This window comes from Meleagris gallopavo, chromosome 4 (assembly GCF_000146605.3).
Source record: "Meleagris gallopavo isolate NT-WF06-2002-E0010 breed Aviagen turkey brand Nicholas breeding stock chromosome 4, Turkey_5.1, whole genome shotgun sequence".
NCBI classification, from domain to species: Eukaryota; Metazoa; Chordata; class Aves; order Galliformes; family Phasianidae; genus Meleagris; species Meleagris gallopavo.
In genome coordinates, this window is record NC_015014.2 from 49,094,101 (window position 1) to 49,105,981 (window position 11,881).

Sequence of the window (11,881 nt, forward strand, 5' to 3'; positions counted from 1 at the left end):
AAAAGACATTCAATTTTGTCCTGTTTTGAATGCAGCATAATGTCTCCTGGAAAAAATCCTCTTCCCACTTCTGTTCTAGAAGAGTACTGTACAGAAAGGGAACCGTATTGCTAATATCATCATATTAGCACTCTCCAGTCTTTGTGAGCTATCTTAGTTCAGATATAATGCCTACTACATCGCTGAAATTGTGTCTTATTTCTCATTTTCAGCAACGCTCCATTGGCTCACAAAGTCAGACATTGGCTCATTACATTTTGGTATACAAATACAGGATTCCCTGACTCACTCTCTGAGTCTGCTCACAGTAATGCAAAGTTAATTCCAGTGTATGTTTTCTTCTGATTATATTATGACGCTCCTGGCTTTCAGCCATGCCAAATTAATTCATGTTCGTACTGCATTTGCCAAAACAGACTTTGAACTTATCGCAGTCATGGTATTGAGTATTCCAAAGATTGTACTTATCAAAGTAGTAGCATTTTTAATTGAGATTCCATTAGCCTGTAGATTACAAAAATGTATTTGTATGTTCACATCTGTGCTACTTACCTGAAATCTTAGAGTTATAAATTTTCTCTAGTGAAAGTGAATTTAGCCCAGAGTCAGCAAATGCACACAGCACTTGGCTACTCCATGTTTGCTGAGCTCACTGTTAGCAAAGGCCAGCATCAGTGTTTTGGCCTCAATTCCCAGCAGCAACGGAAATTCCTCCTGAAGGCTAGCAGCCGTTCCCAATACAACAGCAAGAGCAGAAGCCTCCCATACCTGGGGGTCAGGCTGGGGCCGATGGCCAGCAGTTCATGTGGCCTTTGCTGCTGATGAGGTGTTTTGTGTTTCTCCTAGGGAAACAGTGGTCAACTTGAACAAAGGCCACTAGCAAGGTGATACAGAGCTCAGCTGCTGCAGTCTTGGCATAAAAAGTCACACTTAAAACTATCCAGTGAAGCAAGAGACCAGTGCATCAACATTTATATCTACATTTCAAATGGAAAAGTAATTTTTAAAAAACCCAAAGTATGCCAATAATAAGTAAAAAAATAAAAATAAAAGACGTTGCGTCAGCAGGTCTGACTGCGTGGCCTGACACGCTTTGTTCAGGCTAAGAGAAAAGTAGAAAAACAGCATAAATGCTGCAAGCAATGAGAAATAGTTGCAGTTCTCAGATACAGAAATGTTGGACTCTCCAGGAACATAAGAAGTGGGCTGGCTTGTTTAAAACACATGCCATAAAATGCTAAAAAAGCCACTAAGCAATTGAATGGTAGATTTATAACTCATTCTTAAAGAAGAATGATGCAGGATCACAATGACAACCAGAATTTGGAGAATAAAACCTTAGAATTTCAGGCCTGCTGTTGTCTTCTGGACTGTTTACATTTTGTGACATCCGTAGCATCTGATATAAGCATGCTTTGCAACTATAATTTGCATGAAAGAAACAATTAGGTAAATTTTCCATCAGTCATTTGAATTCCTACATTGCTTTCCATGCTATCATATTAAAATAATAGTTCCTAACCTACAAGATTAGAGGAAATGGGCCACTCTGCCATCTCTCTGAGACACTGCTGCAACTTCAGGTTAGTTGAAGGTTGGAAGTAGAAGCAATCCCTGGCTCAGTAGTGTCAGGTCTGCAATCCCTTTGAATTCAGATTCAGCCCTTGTATTCTGCAATACTTTTTCTTTTTAGCATGAGGACAGGCAGGATACAACTTCTACAGCATTAATTAGATGCAAAGCCAAGACAGGAGAGATTTGTTTAATCTTGGCCAATTGAAACATCACATATTTGATTCTGATTCTTCCCAGTTAGTTCCTGACATAGCTGTTGTCCTTGTCATTGTAACTTAGATGAATAATGCTGGGAAAAGCAAAGCTTATCATGATGTTTAATACTAAACACAGACTTGCTCGTTTCAAAGACGCAACATCTCCAGAGGAAAAAAATGTGGAAGTTAATTACCATTTTGGGTCTTTTGCTGTTTCAGAAAGGAGAATAAAATCAAGAAGGGACAGGTAATCTTAACGAGCTTTTATAGCTCTTGTATGCTTTCAGTAGGGTGCTTTTAAATGAGTGGTCTTTTCTTTCTCTGTTCAGTTTGCATGCATGCAGAACAGTGTTACACAAAGGCTCTGAAAGATACATAAGCCTACATTCTCATTTTTTCAGGGTTCAGCCTGAGGGTGAATAAGATCAGTCTTTAAAGTTTGCCCTAGGTTTATTTTAACTTTATTTTTCATATTCAGTTTCTTAATTACCAAGATCCAAACTCTACTTTTTAATTTGTAGGTTGATACAGTAACTGAAGAAGAGATGAAGCTAAACATATTACAGTACATTCTGTTGTTATAAACACAGCAGAAACCTACTCATAAGTTTACTGAAGTCATGAATTGTCAGAGACAGGGTGGACCTGAAGTTAAAATATTTTGGGTTCTACTTCTGTAGCTCTTTGAAAAATGCACTATTGCATCAATAACTCTGACCTCATTGGCCTGGCAACACTATTTCAGTCTTTCTTTATCTGTACTCCAGTAAGATACTGTATCAGCATCCTTGTTGGCAGTGTGCTAAAGGCATCACTGCATCACTCCCTGTTTCTGAGGTACATAATGCCATCTCTTTTAACCACTATATGACACCTAGATACTCTCGCTGTGCATATGACAAGTTACCTGAAACCATATCAAATGTTCCTTAGTGACAATCTGGGCTGTACTCATATGAAAATGAATTGGAAAGTTTACATTCTAAATTTGTTTCTTCTCAACCAGCCAATGACAGGTTTTTGTATTTGGGGAGCATTACAGTTGGTGTTACAGCTGAAAAGATCGCCATGGTGAAAATGGGAAAAGAAACAAACAGGGAAGGAATGCTCACCTGTATCCAAAGATCTAGGTTGGCAGGGAAGACTCCACAAAGGGGGGATCTCCAGAAAGAGATCATTCCCCAGTGTCAGTCAGCCCTTAAATGGGGTCTAGGAGAGGTACAGCCAGGCTCCACTTGTGACTTCTGCTCACACAGCTGAATTGCTTTTACCTGTGCTCCCAGGGCTGACTCAGTCTTTTCCTCAGGTGATCAATCAGTGGTTCAGGCCGTGACTGAACAGTTCCCATACAGGGAGACTTTTAGTTAAACCCAAATTTGCATGTATTTTCACTACTAGTAAACTTTTCATGAGCAATTTAGTTCCCTACCTCCCAGCTGCTTTCCATAAAGACTTCACATCAGCCTGCTGTAGACTAAATAGCATGCAGAAGAAGTGAGATACCAGAACACGGTTAATACATGCAGGACTTTCAGACATACATCTGCATCTCTGGACACTGAAATCCTATTGAAAAATTGGTTATGCACCTCTGTCTTGTAATCAGATAGTTCTCATTGATTTTCAAACTTGCATATTCAGACATTCTACATGTATTTGCTGTTTAACTATGTGAGTTAAAAATATTTTAACTTTTAACAGCGAAGACCAACGGACAACTGATTCCACTTACTGCACAGGCCATAAAGATACTGCCCATAATTCCTGAACAAGAGCACTGTCATCTGAGTACATCAAGTATTCAAGGTACGTAAGTACCTTACAATGCTCAAATTTTTCTGTTTGCCTTGTATGTTTAGAACTAGTATTAAGCAAACACAGACTCACAAAATCATAGAGGCTGGAAGACCTCTGGAAATCATCTAGTCCAACCCCTTGCTAAAGTAGGCTCCCTACAGAAGGTTGCACAGGAAAACATTCAGGTGGACTTTGAATATCTCTAGAGAATCTCTAACCTGGGAAGATCATGGAACAGATCATCCTGAATGACATGCTTGATCACATGAGGAATGAGCGTGTGATCCGAGACAGCCAGCACGGCTTCACTAGGGGATGGTCATGCTTGACCAATCTGGTGGCCTTCTATGATGGAGTGATGACATTGGTGGACAAGGGAAAGGCGACCGATGTCATTTACCTGGACTTGAGCAAGGCCTTTGACATGGTCCCCCACCACATCCTTATCTCCAAATTGGAGGGATGTGGATTTGATGCGTGGATCACTCAATGGAAAAGAAACTGGTTGAAAGGCTGCTGGCAGAGAGTGGTCATCAATGGCTTTATGTCCAGGTGGAGGCCGGTAATGAGCATCGTCCCCCGAGGGGCTGTCTTCTGGAAATAATCATGTGTCTGAAATGATAAAATTCACAAAACAAAATAAATTAATTGTGTATCATTACAACAGTTGGAATAAGTGACAAGAAGTTGGTTTCAGCTTGGAACCAAAGCTAGTATACTGTTTCTAACTTTCTCTGGCTGTTGTATTCTAGTAAGTGCTTCAGGAAGTCAAGATTATTGCAAAAAGTCTGAAAAAAAAGTGCAGTAAAGATATACCTCTTCCTGACAATACTTGTAATGCCTAGAAACAGATTACTCAAATAAGTAATACAAACAGACTAACATCAATTTTATAAATAGGGTTATGGCTATTTACATAGATTTCTAGTGACTTTTTTAGGTTTTTTAGGTTAAAAGTGTAAGAATATCTTCTTTGTGTGTATTTAAATTGGATGATGTATTTCAAAAAATGAATCTTACGATCTTTACCATGTATTGAAAAAATTGATGTATGTTTTGGTTTTTTTTGTGCTTCATATGGAATCATAAGCAGCAAAGCTGTGCACTAATAGCAGAGTTAAAAAAGCAATTTGGAACAGCAATGCTGGCAAATAATAACTGAGCAAGATTCTTTGTTTTTCTTCTGAAAGAGACTAGCTGGGTTATGGGGCAGCATATTATCACAAAACTGCAGGCAATTTTTAAGTTGTTCCCATCCATAGATCTTATGAGAACTTACAAAGATTGAAAGTTGACATTGTTATGTTCTAAAACGAGGCTACCAAGAAACAGAGAAAGATAACATGACTTGAAAAGTCAGAGAGGTGCTGGATGTCCCATCCTTGGAAACATTCAAAGTCAGGCTGGATGGGGGTCTGAGCAACCTTTTTGAGCTGTTCATTGCAGGGGAGTTGGACTAGATGACATGTAAGAGTCTCTTCCAACTCAGATCACTCAAATTCGTCTGTTTGCCACTTGGATGTCATGAGTTTTCTTAGACTCTCATCAGCTTTTCTGTAGGGCCACTTCTTCCTTTCTGCAGGAGATCCAACCACTTCAGCATTAGACTTTCTATTAGGTTCACAAAACTTAATATTCTAGAAACAAAATGTTATGGTGCCTTCCCATGCAAATTTAATGTCTGTGTTCCTGGAGGTGAAGTAAACATTCAGATTGATCTGCTGGTACCCCTTTTGCTTTCATTGTTTTATGTATTCCGTACTGTAGAATAGAAAGAAGGAATGGAACAGCTTTGTAGATGTTCTAATCAGAACTCTGTGAGATAATATATGAGATTCAGGACACTTTTGATTGAAGTAATGTCTTTGATTAACCTCTGAGCCTGTCACTGAAAGAAAAAGATTAGGTGTCTTGAGAAATACCAAATAAGCTTGTTTCAGTGCTGTGCTGTATCAGAACAGTTTTGTTTTCGTGGTCATAACACAGTCTTCCCTCAGAAGGACTGCTGGCAGCCAGGTGAAATGAATGCAGTATGTGGGATAAATACTCAGAACATAATTATTTAATATTATATGACATTGGGTGGAAAGATTATTTAAGAGTGTGGCTGGAGAAGGACTTACTTGTGCCTGGAGAAACAAGAATTAGATCTGCATCTCATCTTCCATTGCAACCAGATTTTGAATAACATTTCTCACAGGAATAGTCTCAAAGCTTAAGAAAAGCACTATCTGTTTTAGTCTTGTTTCAATTCCTGCGAAGAAACACTTCCTCCTTCATCCAAAAATGCAGCTCATTACTACTTATGTTTGTGGGTGGCTCAGTAGCTAACAACACTGCTGTTACTGCTTGCAGGAAATCTTGCTGGCTGGAAGTACATCGGGTTTCTTTGGATGTGGAAGGAGGCTGTGATCTGCTTCTCTCATGAGTGCTAGGGTCATCTTCATTAAGTCTGTAGCGCTTTGGTCTCTGGTGGCAAAGACTAGTTTGTTCAACAGGAAAGAGCTGGCTGCATTAAAGTACTGCACACAAACACCTAAGTACTGAGATTGAAAAATAATATGATTATTAAATTCAAAGAATTGACAGAGCCATTCACAGGTGTGATCAATTTGATAAAATCTGATTGGTTTGTTTGTTTGACAAGAAGGGTAGGGTAGAGTATCAGAAGAACATCACCTTTCTATCACATTCTCAGTTGCTTCCCTGAAACACATGGATTGCAAATCACAAATACAGGAACTTGGAGTTAAGCCTATAGTGAAGAAGGGTTCTAACCTGAGATAAAAATCTGCCAGAGCTCCACTGGTGATAGAGCTTGCAGCTGCCCTTCTCCAGATCTGACTTCAGTCCTATTGATAAAAGTAACCACAGTGCCTGCCCTGGATCTGTGAAGCAAGTTGGTAACTCAAGAGCCATGAGGTTGTGTTCCTCAAAGCTAACGTGTGCCTATTCCCCTGCATCCACATAAGTTTTTAAATCACAAGTGTTTTACACCTCTAAATTTTGGCAGCCCAGGGTGTTGGGTAAGCTCTCAGTTTGGCCGAGGCACCTTCTCTGGAGTTGCACACTTTGTAGAGGAACACATTTGAAAATACCTCAGCTGCTGAGGTGTGTTTCAAGCAAACCACTTTTCTTTGAGTGATGCTTTTTCTCAATTCCACGTAACTGAATCTGCTTGTAGAAAACATCAACCACAGCACAGAGTGTTTATCTATTTTTTCTGTAATGACATTAGCTACACAGTAAGTGCAACAGAAGCTGTAAGGAGCAGGAAATAAGTAGTCTTCATTTTGTTTGTTAAGATTTCAGAAAGGAATAAAACTCGTTTTTAACAAACATTGCATTCTGTGTCCATAATTTTTAAGGCGTGAAATATGAGAGGACTTTTTGTAGCATCCTGTATCTTAGTACCCTTGAGAGTTCTGAAATGAAGGTTTGATAAGATTCATTTTTTAATCCATCTATTTTACTGCTTTTAAATCTTCCTGAGAAAGACATGATTTAAAATGGTGTGGAGACAGGAGGAGATCTCTCTGTTAGCTATGTTAAGCTTTGTCCCCAACAAGCTCTATTTCTCATGACAACATACTAAATCAAAGTAAGTAAAATACGGGTGATTTCTTTCTGAATACTTAACAAAATGAAATCTGGCAGTATGGTGGTAACCAATGGACAGGAAGTAATGGGGACTATGCATATCTCTAACCACACTCGTACCAACAGGCACACAAGAAAATATTCAGCTGATAGAACTCTCAACAACTTCTGCATCCATATACCTTTGACAAAGGAGAATCTTTTCAGTCTAGGTAACTTGAATATCTCTGTATGTTTTCAAGAAAACTATTATTATTTGAGTGCTGAAGTTAAGAATCCTTCTCTATTTCTGCCATCTTTATTAAACCACCATACTACCAACTGTCCTGAAAAAAATGAATGAGTGAAGTCTCTTAGGTGCTGTAAGACAGTTCTCTGTTTATGTGTGACAGTTGTAGATATATTTCCTAACTGCTGTCAAATGATGACATAAGAATTACTGCAGAGTTCAATGCTGCTGTTTATTTGGTTAGAAAGCATGAGCGTTTTATTCAGGGCAAACGTTTGCATTAGGAGGCACTGCTTTTCAGGTGACAGGGTGCTAGAATAAAGCCCTGGAGACCCAACTTCTTTTTCAGTCTCTTCTGGTGACTCCTCATTACTAATTGCACTGTGACGATAAATGTTTGCTCCCAGCTAAAACTAAGAGATTGTGTTGTGCTTTTAACTTATGAAGCACTACTTGCATCAACTTGTACTCTTAATGAACCCTACTGCCATCAACTATTATTTTTAGCAGCTCTGAAATGCTATAAGATGTTTATCTGGGTCCGTTGCTTTTTTTTTTTTTTAAATCTGAAGTGTCAGCAATGAATATTCTTTTCTGTGATAAATGAAAAAACAGAAACAAGAAGGTGCATTGATAATAAGAATCCAGGAGAGCAGATCAGAAGAAGACAGACTGAATTGATATATTAAAGCTAGGCTTCCTTAACTTAAAAAATTCAGCATGACAAACCATAAGGAAACTAACATTTCTGAATGCATCTGATTCAATGACAGTTCCCTAAAACAATGTAGGGAAAAGAATTATTGCAGTAAGAAATAAAAGTGAACAAATAAGAGTCAATTCACTGTACTCATTAAAACAGCCCTATATATGGTGAACAGCCTATCTAAAGGTATTAGAACATTCAGCAAGGAGGTTTTGTTGATGCTTAGTCCTGGAATCATCGTTATGCAGGGAAGGCTTTAGCTACACTTGTCCTTTGAGGCTGAAGCAAGCATGTCCCAAAGAAGGACTTTTCTCCAGCTGTGTCTGTGTCCATCCCTCGGTGGTGGTCTGTCCTCCCCAAAGCAGACTGCTTCAGGGCTCGCTGGCCTCTCCCGTGCCACAGGCACACTTCAACCTTGCACTGATCAGAGCAGAGTAACAACCACATGTGTATGGGTTGAAAAGTATTGTGAACCCACTCACAATTTTTGTCCTCTGCCTTTTTAAAGGGAAGCAGTGTTGTATTCTCTGTCTCAAAAGGAGCATTAAAGGATTTCACAGCTGACTAAGGACAGAACAGTGTTCTGCCTTATTTGGGGAAATTAGAGGCAGATACTGAACTGACAGTTCTTGTTTGAAGTGCTGTCATCTTATGAGGGAAGGGAAAGAGAAAAGGAAGGAAGGAGGGAGGGAGAGAAAAAGGGAAGGAAGGAGTGGAGAGAAGGAAAGAAGAAAGGAGGGAGGGAGAGAAGGAAGAGAGGAAAGCAGAGACGAAGAAAGGAGGAAAAGGAAAGAAAGAAAGAACAGGAAAAACAGGAAGAAAATGGAGGGAAGAAGGGAGGAAGAGAAAACTATCTTTGAGTCAACTGTTGTGGACATTTATTATTATTTTTTAACAGTGTCCAGTGTCATGCTCTGGGCTGTCTTTAGATCAAGTTCACACAATTTGGTCATTGTTACCCTAAGCATTTTATTTACTGCATTCGTCTCTTTGACAGTCAATGCCCCAAAGGACCAGATGAAATAATCTTATTGTCCTGCCTCCCATTAATTCTCTTAGTAAAAATGGTTGATGTGTCAAAGGCTGCATAATAGCTAATGAAAGTTCCACATCAGCAATTGCCAACAATTTTAGTGTGCTTCCTTTTGCCATCAGCACTTTCATCTCTCTTTATAGAGAGCTTTCAGATAAAGTGCTTCACATCTCTGTATTTCTTTCTGAGTGACAGATAGCTGTGTAGTTAAGCAAGACAAGTTAGTCTCCCAGTGAATGTATAATTTAAGGCACAATCTTATCTTCAGGTGAAATGAATTATAAAATTGGAACATAAGGTAGATGACAGGTAACTGACAGGGAGAATGCACAGGAGAGGAACACATATGGCTAAAAAGATGAAAACCACTTTTACAGAAAATAAAAGAAGTTGGTGTATCCTTTTCCTCTCTAGCAGTCCAAAAGCAAGTGGACACGTCACCTCCCATACAGCACAAGAGATCAGCAAGTAAGCACACGTGAGACAATTTTATACCTACCTATTCTACATTCAGATTGGCATCACTGCTGCCATTTCCTAAGGATATCTCCTTTCCCTCGCAATGTAGAAATTCAGCTGTACAGAATCCAGTCTAATACCACACTAACATCTAATTCAGTACTGGTCTATTTAGGATATTACCTGTGTTTGGGCCCAGGTTCCTTCTGCCTTCCTGAAGAGGTATTCAAATATCTTCATTGCAGAATTTAGTAGCACAAACAGGTAGGATAATTAAAATAGTTTTGATTTTCAGGGCCCTGGGCAGCCTGATCTAGTGGGTGGCAGCCCTGCCCATGGTGGAGACTTGGAACTGGATTTTTAACATCCCTTCCAGTCCAAACCATTCTATGATTCCTTGATTTTCCTTATGTAATTGTGACTTCACATACATGTTCTCATATTTAAAAGAACCCCTTGTTGTATGTCTTCAAGCAAGACATCCACACAAACAACAGAAGATACTAATTATGCAGGGGAAACAGTGAAACTGTTCAAAACATTCTAGCAGAGGAAGCACAGAGCAAATGTGCTTGGAAATGAGAGTGAGATTAATTAGGCTCTTTTTGTAAATTGTATTTGTAAAGAACAGTAGGTGTAATTTCAAATTGATGGGATCCTTCTAGATTTTTTGAAAAGCATCATTTGAGTGCTTGAAACTGCTAAGTGTCTGGTGATTAGAGCCATAATAAAATTGGATGTGATGACGCTGAGTTCAGCCACATCTGGATTTTCCAGTTGGCCATTCTTGGAACATGAAATTTTATTTATGTATTATGCTTTCATGGATTCCGATAGATAACAATGAAAAAAGATTTATGTCCATGTGCAGTTTTAAATTCGTTTGAGGACTACATGAAGTTACTTGATCCGATATTATTTTTTTTTAAGTATCACAAAAGATAATTCTCCTACTGTTTCTGCTCTTGTAATAGGTTCAAATCTTTATTATTCATTTAAATTAAAACTCCTTTTAGAAAGAAAAAGCTCACAGAATCAGTCTGCTGAGCACATTCCAGGGTACTTGGCACGGTTATTGATCTCAGCTTAAAGAGCACACTGGATATGTTTCTCTCCAAGACAGACATTTGGAAGTTTTTGAAGGGAAGCAGTCCTGCGTGCTTGCAGAACTGGACTGTAACAGGCACTGTATAGTCTGTTTGAAACCTCTGTTCCATTAGCTGGCATCAATTTTTGATGCATTGTATCCTGCCTACACATTTGCTAGATTGCTTCAGCAGCTGCTGCCTCCAGTATGATTTCACAGCCAAAGAAACACTTCTTATCCTAGTTCTCACAGCATAAAGGAAAAGAGAGACAGATGTTGTTATTCAGCCCTCAGCTACATGAACTACCAGAATGGGTGACAAGCTGCATTTGCTTTTCCACTCAGTTGAGAATAAGTACTAAAGAAATGCTGCACTTTTTTCCTGAAGCACTTTATAGTTTCCTGAAAACTAAAACTGAGCTTGATTTGGATCTGGGCATTTTCACATCTCGTCTCTGCATCACATGCGTCTACAGGAGCTGCAGTCCAGCTTTCAAAAGACTCACTGATCATTACTGAAGAGTGGCTTTCATTTGGGAATGTGGAAAAAGCTGTTCTTATTTCTTTATTTCCAAGTTTGTCCTGTTATAAACAAGTATACTATGTGAAATGAAATTGGGTACAGGTCTGCAAGTTTTCATAAGGATAATTTAACTTCTGGCTGAGCAGCACTAAGTAAGAATTACTTAATTAACTTCTGAACACTCTTCAGCAAGTGGATCAGTTCACAAAGAGATGTCCAGGAGTTGACACTGAGAAAGAGTCTGTGGGATTTAGGCAGGTATTGCACAGAACACTCCTCATCTTGCTGCCAGGAGAGGCGAAGAAATAACTGAGCAAGTTCCACTCTGAAGGAGACGATCATCACCTACCTTTAAAAGAGAGTTCCACAGTGAACTCTATGGAGACAGCAGAAGCCCAGTTTGAAATACTTTACATCTTACTGGCTCACTGAGCTGGGTGTGTGTGGCCAGTGCTCTCCCATGCAGCTTGTCTCTGCCTACTGGATGCTTTAGATAGCCCCATGCTGCCAATGTTCCCTGAAAATGAGGGCCTGTGGTTCTTTCTGGGGTTCCTCTACCCATGGACCAGGTACCTAAACCATAATTCTATTGACAGGTGTCTTTTGTAGCTCTTTACCTCCAATCTGGTGTATATTTTCTATGTAAATAACTGCTTAGTTAGAATTCTCTTTTTT

The 11,881-nt window shown here is 39.2% G+C and overlaps 1 protein-coding gene across 3 annotated transcripts in view; it reads left to right on the top strand.

Moving 5' to 3' along the window:
• TMEM156 (transmembrane protein 156) overlaps positions 1–11,881 on the top strand; it is a 30,764-nt gene that overhangs the window by 14,315 nt on the left and 4,568 nt on the right. For 2 of the 3 annotated variants that reach the window (XM_010710284.3, XM_031553156.1), the window contains 2 exons: positions 3,474–3,578; positions 5,925–6,550. In XM_010710284.3, the coding sequence (XP_010708586.1) occupies positions 3,474–3,578; positions 5,925–6,004 (185 nt within the window). In that variant the 3' untranslated portion in view covers positions 6,005–6,550. Of the gene's footprint in view, positions 1–3,473; positions 3,579–5,924; positions 6,551–11,881 lie in introns of those variants that run through there. The other variant, XM_010710285.3, reaches the window with a different exon arrangement.